This window comes from Silene latifolia, chromosome Y (assembly GCF_048544455.1).
Source record: "Silene latifolia isolate original U9 population chromosome Y, ASM4854445v1, whole genome shotgun sequence".
Lineage (NCBI taxonomy): Eukaryota > Viridiplantae > Streptophyta > Magnoliopsida > Caryophyllales > Caryophyllaceae > Silene > Silene latifolia.
Window position 1 is genome coordinate 253354993 of NC_133538.1, and position 15283 is coordinate 253370275.

Genomic DNA, 15283 nt, shown 5'->3' on the forward strand with positions numbered 1-15283 from the left:
TTGTCTTAAAAACCGACTCAGAAAGCTCAACATTTGCGTCAGTTGTGTTTTAAAAACTGACGCAATTGATATCATAACTGATATATTTGCTTTATTTTTTTGCGTCAGTTCTTTATAGAACCGATTTATTTTCTTTATTTTTTGCGTCATTTGTTATCATAACTGATGTAATTGATATTTTGTTTTAGGGAAAATTCATTTTTTTTTCATTTGCATCATTTCTTTCAAGAACCGACACAGTTTATTAATTTTTTTTTATATATAAAAATTTGCTGCCGAAATCACATAAAACTCACAAGCCGAATACCAAAACATAAAAACCTGCAACAAATTAAAAAATCAAACCAACTACTAATACATCACATGTAAAATAACAGTACATCTTATTCAACCCAACAACGCTCCAAATACAATCCAAAGTACAAATAATCCCACAAAAGTCTTAGTTACAAAGCTAATCTATACTAAATGTTCTCTAAACATCTAGTAAACTTACATAAAACTATACATCAATCCAAACTCGATGCCACAAACCCACTAAAAGATTGAGAAGTTCTGGGATGATCAAAAGCATATTTGAAAGCTTCCTTCAGTCAGTTTCAGTGTCCGCAAAACTTCTTCCAACACATATTTGATAACACCCTTAAGTTAATAATTAGAGTTGCAATGCTGCAACAAAAAGCGAACGCAAAAACAAAGAAATAAGGAGTATGTCGTCGATATTCAATGAAGTTCCTTGACCTAGAATCATCGAGAATCAACAGCATATTAGATAGCTCGCTTATCAAATGAATGTCCACCTAATTCTATGCTGCTATATGGAGAAGTATGCCATTAGAGACGAGCAAATAGAATAAAATAAATAGTACTCCCTTACTCTCGGTCATTTGTTTACTTTTTATTCTTTGTGAGATATATTTTAATCAAAGGCAATTAATTGAATGATACGGTGCTAGTATATCAAAACTGCCATCAAATATACATAAACAAATTTGTGATAGGTGTTGGGCTGATCAAAAGCAACGCAAAAGAAAGTTACCATGATCTTTAGACATCAAAAATATAGTCTCGCCCACCATCACACGGTGAATTCCCTTGATAGCTGCAAAAAGAAAAATGTGTCGGAAAATAGCAAAATTAAAAGCCTTGACCTCTAGATTGCCTTTAATAGCAAAATTTTTGTAGTAAACTTAAAAAGATAGGAAGTAATCAAGTATTCTACCTATTTTATAGCCTACTAAGAGTGAAAAGGAGTAAACCTTCCATTCTGGCAGCCTCATCTTTATTTAACTTTGCATAGAAGGTATGCGACAACTCCACAAAGCAGCCACTAAAACAATTCCGGCTATTCACATGAAGCAAAAATCACCTTAGTTAGCTCATTTGATTAGGTAGCTAAAAAGGCACAAAGATTTAACATAAAATAAAAAATTGAAACTATGTACCAGCCTATTACATCCAGTAATTCCAAGCATCAAGGTGTCTCACGATGAGCTTTCACAAAAATAGCATACACTTGTGTAACGTAAGATTACAGACATTTCAGGGCATAGTATGATTGGATTAAACCTCATATATAGCTCAATGTGCATTCATTAATACAGCAGGAAATTAACTCATACAACATATCAAAAAAAGACCTTTATCATTGGCAGCAGTATATTGTGTTGCTCAGACTAGGTTGTATGTATTTAACACGGCCACACGGGTATTACCCAATTGTCTGATCATTGACTTTGTGACACGGATAAAGGGTACATGGGAAGATAAGTATCAGAGCAATATAGTGAGGGGAACAGACAGGAAACCATCAGAAGCTTAAACAGATGAGTACTACTTGAATTGTTTCGATAACTCTCGGTTTCTTCTCGAGATGTATTTGTAACGCAGGAAATAAAGTGAAATGGCTTAGTATATTCACGAAACATACTGTTACTAAAGTAGCTGTCAATTTACGTGATTTTTTAACAGATTTTTCATTTTGATCAGCTGAAAGGCTGAAACCTTGGTTTTTCAAGGCAGGAAACTTTTAACGCGGTAGAGTAACGTTGTTATAATTTGATGTTTGAGGTAAAAAAAACATAAAGTCAATAGAAATGTGGTGAGTATGACCTGCATAGATTCTATCTAACACACGCGGAACAGTGCAACGTATCATTGGTTTCGGCTAATTAATGTCTTCATATAATAGCTTGACATCCTAAACACACAATTAGTTATCAGAGTAGAGAAAACTCCACATTTCATGAATAATGGCTTTAAGGTTTTTGCGAGTCTTATGTGCGACAGTTTCATATGTGAGATCAACCTAAATATTTAGGAAAAAAAAATTAAATTTTTGAGTTAAGGATTTCACTTACCCCACGCCAATATCCAATTGAAGCATCAGTTGAGATGAATAATTCCTCGACTACTAGATCAAATATATGTGTTAGGGGAAGGTATGACATATACCTGTCAGTTTGCCTTTGTTTGCCTTAGATGTGGATTCACATCATTTCAAAAGGCAGGGAAATTAGAACAAGAGAAGTTTTGAGTATGACCATCTTATAGTGATCTAGCGCTTTTACAATATTTGCGGCGGAGAATGTTGGAGAGTGAACATACCTCTTCATTGATGTTCTTCAATGAGAAATTAATGCTTGATACAACAGTGACAACTGTCTCATTGGAGATGAGCACTCTCTTAGGCTCACTGGTTGTACCACTAGTGTACATTATAGTAAAAATATCATCTTCCTTTTTCGCGGGAAGATCAAATTGTTGATTGCTTCTCTGCAAATATTTTCGCATTATGTACAATTTTTTTATCGAGAACTTGTTACTATATACACTTGTAATCATAAAATAGATAGCAAACGAAGTATATTGTAGCCTATGCATATTTGTGCATGGCTTACCAGTTCCAAAAAATCATCCCAGGAGTGGATTTTCAAACCGATCTCTTTAGCTAGTAAAAGCCATGGTATTGGCATTAACCTTCATTGTTGCTTTATTAAAGATGAAACACGATTCCAAGAGTAACATACCACTGAAAAATAAATAAAATCTTCTACCGTTTCTACCGTTTCTAATATATGCGCGTAGAATTCAAAGATCACAACTGATCAATCTAGCAGCAACTTAATAATATAACCAACACAAAAATTCAATAACAACAATCTTAAAACCGTATCAGGTACTTTAGCAAAACACAGATCATAAGAGAAAGAGAAAACCTGAAGATGTGATGGAAGAAGGTAAAGTATAACAAGTCGGTCAGGTACGCCAACCGAGTTAATGTTGATTGTTGTCTGTTCAACACTTCAACAAACATGTTAATACTTAAGTTGGTTAATCAAGGAACATTAAGGTCCTAATTTGTAATGAAGAAATAAATTTAAGTTGGTTACTAAATTGGTCTTAGTAATACACCGATCTAGCACACCACGCTTGTAAAAGGTAAAGATAAAAAGACGAAAGTTATTCAGATAAGTCGTAGAGAGAAAACCATGTATCCAAATAAACTTATGGTTATTAAAACCAGTAGCACGAGCCTTATCCAGAACACAAATAAAAGAACATCAGCAACTCCTTTTCTAATATGACAGTGTTGGGTGCTTAGTCTCATAATTTGCATAACTAACCTGGTTACCTGGCCATTGTTGAGAAGTTCACTATAAAGAACAATACGAAAATGAAAAATACACTTTAGTTATAGTGAATTATGTGACCCTGACGATTGTAAGATTCATTGGCTTCAGATAAAGCATACTACTTTTGACCAATATCAGGTGTTGGCTACTTCCATAAAATTCATTCAAACAACTGAAATAAAATAAATAACCGCTTATTACAGACGTACTCCCTTGGTGAAAATTCACTCCGTCACCAACTTCCATAAAATATTTAACCAGAATTAAAATTTTGGCATTGAAAATAGATAGCCTCTACATAATAAACTCAGTGAAACTCGTATATCTACCCGAAAACTCAATTCTTCAAAACTGCCAAAACTACTAGAAGAAGAGTTCACGCTCAAATGACCAAAAACGGTTTCTCATTCAAACTTTGATCAAACATAGCCTCTACTAGAAGAAGAGTTCACGCTCAAATATTTACCTTTTAAGTCTTCACAGCAAAAAATTTGGATGACTGAAGATAACCAATAGCAAATATTTTTCGACCGCTAAATACTTATATTGAAGAATCAGAAATCCCTAATTTGTAATTAAGAAAAATTCCCTACTTTCATCAACCCTAATCATCGAATCCACTCAGTCTAAGCCAAATACTTATAATGCAACATAAATTTAGTATATTTAACTTCAAATGACAGTACAAACATTACAAAACAAATCAATTTTGTAAAATTTGAATAAAAAACTAGTTACCCAAAAACCTAATTAATTAAATCGAAATTATTCAAGTTAGGGGATTATACCATGAGAAAGAGAACGAAAAATCGCAGAGGGATGAGCCGCCATTGCTGGGGTTATCGCAGTGGAGAAGTTAGCTGTCGATGATGGCAAGGATGTGTGCGTCTATCGCAGAAAATAAGGGGGCGTTTGTTTCGCGCATGGGTATGGGTTTGGAATCAGGAATCATACCTGGGTGGTATGGGGTTGGAACTCCATTCCTCATAACTTGCGTTTGTTTCAATTGTAGGCAGTATGGTTTGAAACTAAGCTAAAGTTGAAATAGGTAAAATCCAATACTTTAAATAATATTTTTAACATATAAAATCATGAAAATAAAGATTTAATCAAATAATTATGTAAAATGTTTCGTTTACAATATGTAATAGTATTTTTTTCACATTTTTGTTTAATATAGTTTGATACCCATGGCCATGGGTATCAATCTCATACCCACCCCCCTCCTTGGGTATGAGAAACCCATACCTCATGGGTTTGAGGTATTGGTATAAAACCTCCAAATTTGCCAAACAAACACTTGGTATGGGTTTGACTTATTCCAAACCCATACTTCATACCTTTTCTATTTGAATCAAACACCCCCTAATTGGTATTTGAGATGTGGGAAATTAGGTTAGAGCCGAAGAAGAGGAGTATAGGCGTAGAGCGGTTTTGAGAGTGTGTGACCGTGTGTATAACAGTTGTTTTTTAATTAATATCATTTGCATCAGTTTCAGGTAAAATTGATGCAAAAATGTAATATTAAATAAGTCGGTTTAATAACATAACTGATGTATTTGATCAAATAAATCGGTTTTGTTGAAAACCGACGCATTTTATACGTCAGTTTCTTCCAAGAACCGACGCAAAAAACTTGACTATAGAGCGAAAATGGATTCCCGCCAAAAGTGAGTAATTTTTGTGTCGTTTTTGTAGAACCGATGTAAATCGACTGACACAATATGTGTTTTTTCTACTAGTGATGACACCCATATTTAACGCATATGCAACATATGATAGATAATTAATGCATTAAGACATATACAAACATGCGAAAACATAATTAATGATGATAATAAACAATCAAACATGTACAAATCATACAAAACAATCATTAAATCATATTAATTACATCAATTGGCATAAACACAGTTAAAAGAGAAACACCTAGTTACCTTTTTACGCAAATAATTCTAAAGATCGTCTTCAACGATATAAACGTCTTCTCCAGGAGCAACCTCCACGCCTTCACTGTTGTTTCACACGTGCCAAAGAAGAACAAATCTAATAAATATACTAACTATATATAAATACTATAAAAACTATGCGAAAAACATAAAACTTTCGTAGAAGATAGATAGATCCAAGGAGAAGGATCGATCTAGGCACGAAGAACGATGAAGAACGAAGGAAAAGAAAGGGCAGCACGAAACCCTAGGCGAGATTTTGCGCGGCACCAAGGGAGGAAGAGAGGAGAGAATTTAGGTTTAGGGTTTTTGTGAGAAATAAGAGAAAAGAATTGCAAGGGTTTGGTTTCCATTCTTATTTGTAGAAGAACTTATGGGTTTATTTCATGCTTAGGCTCAAAACTCAGCCATCTACACCAAATTCACGTGAGACCCAAGATAAGAGCGGGTCTTCACCCATTTTGAACCCAACGAGCCCAAAAGACAAGAGACGGATATTTTCCCAGAAAAAAAAATATGAAATATGGGAAAATAAAATTTAAAAAATATATTACGGAAATTAGGGGTGTTACAAACTTTATAAAGGAGAAATAAATTCAACAAGTCAGATAGACAGATTCTAAATGGTTATTAAAGACATTAATATGAACAACAACTTAAATTTTAACACAAATAATAAAATATAGTCTCGGCCAATAATAATTTTTAAGAAAATAAGATTATCATAATAAAGTTATAACATCATAAATTACAACTTTTAAACATTTTCATAATTGATTTATAAAATTAAATCCAATCGGTCGAAACAATAATCGTAATAACGAAAATATAACAATTTCATTCTTAATAAAATTGAACATGTTAAATCTCATACGAACACATATTATGACATTAAAAATGAAAACTAGAAATTAATAGTCCCAATCATCAATCTTCGAAATATATACTCATCTTTAAAATCATAAAAAACATTAAAATCATACTCCCTCCATACCACACCAATCGTAACATTGACTTTTTCACACTTATCGAGACACGTTTTGCAACGTGGATATCTTTAGTTACACATTATTAAAAATTATAAAAATTTGATATTCTTATAGAATTCATGACGATAAATCAAACAAAATCTCACATGACTATATTTTGTCTTATAGATTAAGAATAATATTGAAGATTCCCTACGACCATGAATAGTGCAAAGATTCTCAATGTTACTATTGGTGTGGCATTGAGGGAGTATAATACATGAAACTACTCATCTAATGTAATAAAATATCGAGTCAGCCATCCCTTTGTTGATATGAGTAGTACTTTCAATCTGTGACGCCCCGCGATAAAGCGGAAAGTAAAACTAATAAATACAAGCGGAAAATGTGGAAATTTTAAAACTTTTATTTATTAGATAAGGTTTAGCATGCGGGAGTCACTAACATTGAATGGAGAAAGAGTATACAAGAACAACATTAGAGCCTTAATCGCAAAATGATTTGAGGTCGGCTGACATGAATCATCTTTTAGAACCGTCCCTCGGTGAACGCACACCTCAAAATGCGAATAGAAAATGAAAAAATGAAAAACAAAAAGGGAGAGCGAAAATGTAATACAAAGTCAAGATAAACTTACAAGTTTTAAAATCGAATTCCGGATTTCTTTTATAAAAACTTAAAATTTAAATCGAGAGAAAAGATTAAAATGATTTTGAAAATCGAAATAGAATTAAGGATCCGGATTGCCTTAAAAGTTAACCAAATAAAATATATAGGAAATTGGTTGGTAAAAAAGGTGTAATAAATGAGAGAAGCACAAATAAATTTTTTTAAAATTAAATAAAAACACTAAATATGTCAAAAAACATCAAATATTAAAAATCCACATGTATCCTTTCCCTCCATTGTGCCCTCTCCGTCACCATACTCTCCTCAAGCCCCAGAAATCTCATATCGTGCTGTATCACTCTCAACCATGTCTGTCTCGGTCTCCCTCTACCTCTAAGGACCTTTTCAGTTCTCCAAGTCTCCAGCCTCCTAACTGGTGCGTCCATAGGTCTTCTTCTCACATGGCCAAACCATCTTAGTCGATTTTCCATCATCTTGTCCTCTATTGACGGCACTTTTACTTTTTCCCTAATCACCTCATTCCTTAATCGATCTTTCCTTGTATGTCCGCACATCCATCTCAATATACGCATCTCCGCCACACTCATCTTTTGAATGTGATAATGTTTCACGGCCCAACACTCGGAACCGTAAAGTAAGGCATGCCTAATTGCCGTGCGATAAAATTTTCCCTTTAATCTTTAGGGCATATCTTTATCGCATAAAAATCCCGAAGCACTCTTCCATTTCAACCATCCCGCTTTTATTATGTGAGCCACATCTTCGTCTAACTCCCCATATTTTTGAATAATAGATCCTAGATATCTGAAGAAATCTGACCCCTCAACAACATCGCCATCGAAAATAATACTCCCCGCCTCTGTCGATCTCGACCCCGCCACTTTAGTGAACTGACACCTCAAATACTCGATCTTGCTCCTGCTTGGCCTAAACCCACGAGTCTCTAAAGTATGCCTCCAAAATTCAAACTTTCTCTCCGCCCCTCTATTTTGTCTCATCAATCAACACAATATCATCGGCAAACATCATAAACCAAGGGATGTCGTCCTGAATATCCCTTGTCAACTCATCCATAACTATAGCAAAGAGAAAAGGACTGTGTGCGGAACCTTGATGCAGCCTGATGGTAATGGAAAATTCTTCCGTTCTCCCAACATTAGAGCGAACACTTACACTAGCCCCCTCATACATGTCCTTTATGAGGTCAATATATTTTCTAGACACACCCTTTCTCGCCAAATCCCACCAAAGCACTTCTCTTGGTACCCTATCATATGCCTTTTCCAAGTCAATGAAAACCATATACAAGTTCTTCTTCTTGTCTCAATGATGTCCCATCAACTGTCTCATGATAAAAATCGCATCCATAATCGATCTTCCGGGCATAAATTCAAATTGGTTATCTGAGATGTCTACACATCTCCTAAGCCTTTGCTCGATTATCCGCTCCCATTACTTCATCGTATGACTCATAAGTTTAATTCCCCGATAATTGGAACACTCTTGAACATCACCTTTGTTCTTGTATAAAGGGACAAGAGTGGTTCTCCTCCAAGCTGATGGCATCTTTGTTCTCCTCCAAATCTTGTTGAAGAGCATGGTTACCCATTCGATTCCTTTTTGCTCGAAGAACCTTCAAACTTCTATGGGAATACCATCCGGTCCCTCTGCTTTCTTGGACCCCATCTTGCTTAACGCCTTTCTAACTTCACACTTTTGTATTCTACACACAAATTCCCGACTAACCATGCTTGGTGTTAATTCTACATCCCCAAAACCTTGCTCCTGATGTCCATTGAATAAAGTATCAACTTAAGAGCTCCATATAGCCTTTATTTCGTTATCCTGAACCAGAACCTTGTCGTCCATATCTTTCACACACCTAACTCTTCCAATATCCCTCGTCTTTCGGTCTCTTATGCGAGCCAGTTTATAGATATCCTTATCTCCTTCTCTCGTGTCCAACCTAGCATACACTTCTTGGTTAACATTTGCCCTTGCATCCCGCACCGCCTTTTTAGCGGCTCGTCTAGCCTCCTTGTAATTTTCAAAGTTCTCATCGCTCATGCATTTCCACGATAAAAACATAGGTTCATACAAATAAGATAGTCAAAAAGTGGGAAAAATATATCCCTCGAATGACAAGACGGAAAAGGTGAGTCTAAGCGGTAAATAAGTAATCTACTAGTCCAAGTTACTCTCTAGCTCACACGTCTATACCCCATATACTGCATCTTCACAAATCTGTCATCCATGTAAACATGAAAGCCACAGTTAGTGGGGAGTAACTCAAGGTTATCCCAGCCACAAATTGTCGAAACAAACATAACAAAGAATATAAACAGATAAGCACATTAAATAAGATGTGAGTGACTTGAATCATAACTAAACATGGGAACCTACATGTTTAAGATAACAAAGATAAGGAGAAAGGATGAAGTAATAAGTAGGTAAGGCATAAGCAACAACAAATAAATGGAGAAGGAAAATAAATAAAGTAAACACGATCACTTAGCCACGAGCATGTATTCCAAGGAGATATGACCAATGCAACCATCCAAATAATGCAAGACCTCTACTACACTCATTAAATATAATTTCCTCTGGTAGGACGACCCTAAAGATCATAGTAACACGGTCCTAGTCTAAATCTGGCTAGACTCTCGGGACAGAACGGTTCCCGATTCGACATGCAGCAGAACAGTCCGCATCCAAGACTCGATCTACAGAATGGAAGTCGAGTACCCACATTCGGCAGAACGACACGAAAGAGGAGGGAAAAATGAGATAAACCCGTACTTGGCAGAACGGTACAAGTAGGCATAAAGGTAAATTAAGCATGTAAGATAGCATTATGGCATTTTCACAAGAATACGACTCCTCTGAAGTAGTTATTTAGAATAAATCATTCATACTTGTATTATATTGATAAGAATTTCATTCCATATATATACATGCCAGTTGGGCAAAATATAATAAGCAATAATTAACAATTTGCGTTATGTAAAATATGAGACGAAACGTAAATAACCACATTCGAATTATTCATAAGTGATGCGTGCTTCATTTACATGTTTTATCTTGTCATTTTGCACGCATTTTTATGTCATTTTGAGTAGCGTAAGCTACTATTCTCCTTTGTTTCGGTTACTTTGGGTCGTGTTATGTTTCATGTAGGTTGTCCCAAGTGGTGAAGAATCAGCCAAAACCCCTCCTCAGAGTTGCATTTTTTATACTAGTGAAGCTAGAGCTCGGATATGGTCATCTTGGAATGCGTAATGCTTCATGGAATTGCTTGAGGAAGAGTCTGAATGTTGCTGTCTAGAAGAAAAGTCAAATGACAGATTTATATAGTTGATCGACTTGTTTTGCTTGAGGAGTTGGTCGATCGAATGTTTTATTGGTCGATCGACAATTTTCACTTACCAGGCCATGTTTGTTTAATAAGTTAATCGGTCCAATAGTTGTTTAGTAATAAATTTCGGCTATTATTATATAAAGCATAGCTGAGAACAATTTTAGGTTATCTTTCACACTGCTAAAACACTTCATACGTTGCCTTTGTTTAGTAATTCGGATCGGAAACTTGTAATCTTTCTTCCTTTATTTTCGTAATTCAATGAACCTTCGTTCTTCAATTATTATTTCCCTTTGTTCGTTTAATTTTCTTTGTTTGCTTTTATCGTATGTTTTATTATTGTTTCCATCTTATCACCATGTTTAATTTAGTTATCATTGTTATTGTTAATTTCATAAGTTTAATCATGAGTAGCTGGTCGGTCCACTTTGATCTTAGATTTCGGTTACTTGTCGTTAGGAGCACCTAGACCAAAACAATATTTATAACTTTACAAACAACTCTACTACTAGTAAAGAGGCAAGTAAAGGTCGGATCCCAAGGGACGGGTATTGATGTAGGATTTTCGATTGTAAGTAGTGGTGTGTAGGGGTGTCACAATTTGGGTTGAGATAAGAAGACCACTAAACTAAATAACAATAAAAGTAAACAAGCAAGATGACTAAAATGAGATGTAAACAATTGATTAAAAGCACTAGGGTGTCATGGGTTCATAGGGGATTCATGGGAATTGATCATACAAATATATTCTCAAATTATAAGCAAGCAATTATTGTCGTGATAGGATCGAGTTGGTATATATCTTACAATCCTAGGAAGGTTTGGGTCCTGGAGCCGAATCGACACTACTACAATTTAAGGCAAAGAGAACGCCTCTTCAAGAACGGTTGATAGCGGAACCGGTCTCTTTTTTATTTTTAGTTTGGCGGGCATATAGGATTCTAATAGAGAACGGTTGTTTGCTCAAACCGTTCTCGTACATTAACAAAGAGAACGGTTAAGTTTGACCAACCGTCTTAAAATATAAAAGAGACCGGTTATATATCCAGAACCGTTCTCCTTGATAAAACAAAGAGCACGGTCCCTATCCTTAACCGTTCTCTATTAAATCGCTAAAGACCCCATTTACCTATCATCCTAATTCAATCCCAACTCATATGTCACATAATCATCCTTTCGTCCCTTTTCTCAATTTCCACCGCTACCACCCTCATCGCATCATCGATGACCATTCATACAACTGTTTTCTCATCACCGCTCGTCAGTTGCCATCTTCCCACCGCCTCTCCCCTGTCGCGCATATCTAAAGTCAAGAACATGTGCTAGGTATGGTGATTCTGATAAATCGTTCAATCTCTTCATGAATTAGAAACTGTATCCTTATTATTTTGACTGCATAAATTAATTTCTTTGGTGTTACATATTTTGACCTGCTATTATACAGTTAATAACTAGATGTGATTTCATTGGGTGGTAGGAATATAAAGAAAAAAAAAAGGAAAAAGAAACGCAGTGAAGATTGAGAAATTGAGATTTGCCAAATTAGGGACATCAACTTAGTAAACCACCACATTCTGTTGTTGATTGATACGAGTAATAAGATCGCTTCCATTTCCTTCCTCTTCATTCAATATTCCTTTAACTTTGGGTACACTTTCTTAATCTCTTCTCTTTTTCAATTGTCCCTTGCTACTTTTTCTCACTTTTTCTGGGTAGTCATCGTCATGCGCTATCTTCATCCTTGAATCATCATCATCCATCTATGTTTTGAGTCGATTATTACGTTATTTTCTTGTGCTATATTGATATTTGATGGCATTTTGAATTGATAAAGTTATTGAAGTTAGTGTTTCTCTTGCATTTTATTTTTGTGTTAAATCAATCAAGACATGGAAACTAATATAAAGGCATCAACTTGCATCCTGTTAATTAAGCAAATTCATTTTTTGATTTGAAATGAAGTTACACTAGTGAAAACAAATTTACATGCTCGCTTAATGGCTTATTTCATAGTGGTGTTATGTTATGTATGAAATGTGTTCTTTTACTTTTAAGTATCTTGTCCTTATTTTCAACATTATTAACCAGTGTCAGTGTGTCACCATGATCGAGGATGGTGGGAATATAAGCCATTGCGGGAGATAGCTAAAGCATTCGAGGATCTGGCACTCGCTGTTAATTCCCAGGAGGACTCTCATCTTGGGAGGACTCTGTGAAAGATGCAGCTTCTAATGCTTATTCTCAAGTATTTGCTCCATATCATGGTTAGGCAATCAGAAACGTTGTTGCTGCTGGGATGTATGCCCTATCTACTAAAGCACATTTGCTAAGGAAGCTTAATGAATATGGTATGTCATCCTTTTTTTTTACCTTCTAAAATTTAATTTGAGAGTAATTTTGTCATTTTTACAAGTACGTTTAGAATGATTTTAAGCAGTGGATAGCCATTGGTTGTGGCTTGGATATAGTTGAGTCGGTTGCTTTCCAACGAAATACTACTCTCGAGATGTTGTAAAACCATTTGTTGTGTATCTATCACTCATTGCGTGTAATGTTGTAAATGTAATGCATATTGAGAATTAGTTTGTCCGTCAGAGATTAGGATAAGATTTGCATATTAGAAGAGAAACTTGTAGAATTAATGAAAATTATTGAGTAAATAGATTTCAAGGAGATTTCATGCCTGTGTAGCTCATGTCCTTCTGTTGTGGTATATTTGTCTCTTCTTTTCAATTGTCCCTTGTTACTTTTTCTCACTTCTTCTGAGTAATCATTGTCTACGCTATCATCATCCTTGAATCATCATCAATTCATCTATCTATGTTTTGAGTTGATTATTGCCTTATTTTGTTGTGCTACTGGACATTTGGTGGCATTTTGAATTGATAAAGTTATTGGATTTAGTGTTTCTCTTACATTTTATTTTTGTGTTAAAATCAATCAAGACATGGAAACTAATATAAAGGCATCAACTTGCATCCTGCTAATTAAGCAAAATCATTTTTTGATTTGAAATGAAGTTACATTAGTGAAACCAAATTTACATGCTTGCTTAATGTCTTATTTCATAGTGGTGTTACATTAGTGAAACCAATTTACATTAGGATCTGGCACTTACTGTTAATTCCCAGAAGGACTCTCTTCTTGCGGTTGCCCCTTTTCCAATTCTTGTACCTTGTTCCCCCTTGTTTGGTTATCTTGGCATTGCCTTTAAGTTTGCTGAGAGGGACTATGTTGCAAAGGTAAGCTTGCCTGCTTATATTAATAAACCAAGACTCCTTCTTAAAGGCAAACCCAACACTCCCAACTTCATATTTGTATGAATTTTAAACAGGTATCATAAATTGATATGCAATTGTGCAAATGCCCGATTATTAGTTGACCTTAAATATTTAAGATTAGCAAATGCCCGATTATTTTGAGTTGGAAAAATAAAGGAAACCGGTCATACATGTTGTTTTGAGCAGGTCGAGAACTCAAGAGCGTTGTTAGACGACTTTAAGGCTAAAAACTTTTGGAAGTCACTGGAAAGGGCATCATTCAAGAATCCATGGCAGCACCTCAAGGTTGTACAATTCATAGAATACTGAAAATGCTATTATACAGTTATTATTATCCAGGTAGATATCCCCAGTTCACTCTATTAAACATCTATTATAGTTTTACTTTTCTTGTAGTCTTAAAACCAACTGGCCAAGAATGCTTCTGTGAAGAAGACAATGTTCTATGGCTCCCGAGGAGGTTACCAAGGTTTTGTAACAATGGCATTGGGCTTAACTTACCCTGATTTTTTTTCTTGTTTATGTGTTTTGGATCAGGCGATCAGCCATGCTTCCTGGTTCATCAATCCCTATTTTGTCTCAGGTAACATTTTTCACTGCTGAGTCTTTTAATTATGTACCCGGTATCAAATATTCACGAGAGTCCTGCTATAGAAACTGATGCAAGCTTCATTTTTCTGCAGATGATGATTACAATTTTTTGAAGTTCGATTTATTTGCGCTATGATGCGACTAAATGATGAGGATTGAAGGATTTTTATTTATGTTTTTCACATGGTAGCGTATCTTCGATATTTGTAGGCTCTTAACAACATGATACGATTTTGTATTTGTTTCCATAGAATTTTTCCTAATGGTTCAAATTAAATCGGAAGGTTTTTCTTGTGTAAAACTTGCTGGAGTTTCTGAATTGTAATCGGTTAAATTCTTCTGAGCTATACGATTCAATCGTGTAGGGTTACGATAAAAATAGAAATATTTTTTTTTAAAAAATAATAGAATCAAAGAGAATGGTTAGTACCATCACAAATGTTCTCTTTGAAAAGGTAGAACTAAGGCGCCAAAAAATCTAAAACTCTAACAAAGAGAACTGCCTTATTAAAGAGACTGGTTCTTATATGCAACTGTTCTCTTTGATATATCAAAGAGAACGGTTCAAAAAGGCAACCGTTCTGATTGTTGTTACAAAGAGACCGGGTTGACTTAATATCAACCGTTCTCTTAAATCAAAGAGAACGCTTGGCCACAGGACGGTCCAAACTAGGTATAAGAACGGTTACCAACCGTTCTCTTTGATCATTTTTGTAGTAGTGCGATTAGATTGTACAACACCTACAAGTTGACTTAATCTTCCGTACTCAATTATATGCATGTTCTAATGAGACTCGAGTTGGTTTATGTCTTACAAGTCTCATTGAAAAGGTAAGTGATGGGTAAAAAA

At 35.1% G+C, this 15283-nt stretch overlaps 1 protein-coding gene and 1 long non-coding RNA gene across 10 annotated transcripts; one reads left to right on the plus strand and one right to left on the minus strand.

Moving 5' to 3' along the window:
- Positions 1 to 366: 366 nt before the first annotated feature.
- Positions 367 to 4617, minus strand: LOC141627350 (uncharacterized). Of its 7 annotated transcripts, none has more exons than XR_012536917.1 (5): positions 4424 to 4617; positions 3219 to 3293; positions 1223 to 1345; positions 1040 to 1102; positions 367 to 669 (listed from the first exon to the last, which is right to left on the minus strand). XR_012536917.1 is itself a non-coding variant. In XM_074440665.1 (5 exons), exons 1-5 carry the CDS (start codon positions 4464 to 4466, stop codon positions 656 to 658), a joined length of 291 nt encoding a protein of 96 aa, XP_074296766.1. In that variant the 5' UTR covers positions 4467 to 4617; the 3' UTR covers positions 367 to 655. The 7 variants fall into 7 exon arrangements, 3 of the variants coding, with proteins under 3 accessions (XP_074296766.1, XP_074296765.1, XP_074296767.1); XM_074440665.1 differs by having other exon boundaries at positions 1260 to 1345; positions 3219 to 3303; XM_074440664.1 differs by having other exon boundaries at positions 367 to 741; positions 1260 to 1345; positions 3219 to 3303.
- Positions 4618 to 11694: 7077 nt separating this feature from the next.
- LOC141634324 (uncharacterized) lies at positions 11695 to 14770 on the plus strand. Of its 3 annotated transcripts, none has more exons than XR_012539049.1 (6): positions 11695 to 11887; positions 12039 to 12209; positions 12650 to 12909; positions 14029 to 14181; positions 14380 to 14425; positions 14526 to 14770. It is a non-coding gene; the product is annotated as an uncharacterized LOC141634324 (long non-coding RNA). The 3 variants fall into 3 exon arrangements; XR_012539050.1 differs by having other exon boundaries at positions 12656 to 12909; XR_012539048.1 differs by having other exon boundaries at positions 12039 to 12909.
- Positions 14771 to 15283: the final 513 nt, after the last annotated feature.

Coding starts and splice junctions, on each gene's coding strand:
- LOC141627350 (XM_074440664.1), bottom strand. CDS start 4,466: ATGGCGGCTCATCCCTCTGCGATTTTTCGTTCTCTTTCTCATG. Junction 3,304..4,423: donor TTTTCGTTCTCTTTCTCATG/GTATAATCCCCT, acceptor TGTTTGTTGAAG/TGTTGAACAGACAACAATCA. Junction 1,346..3,218: donor TTCTTCCATCACATCTTCAG/GTTTTCTCTTTC, acceptor TCATGTGAATAG/CCGGAATTGTTTTAGTGGCT.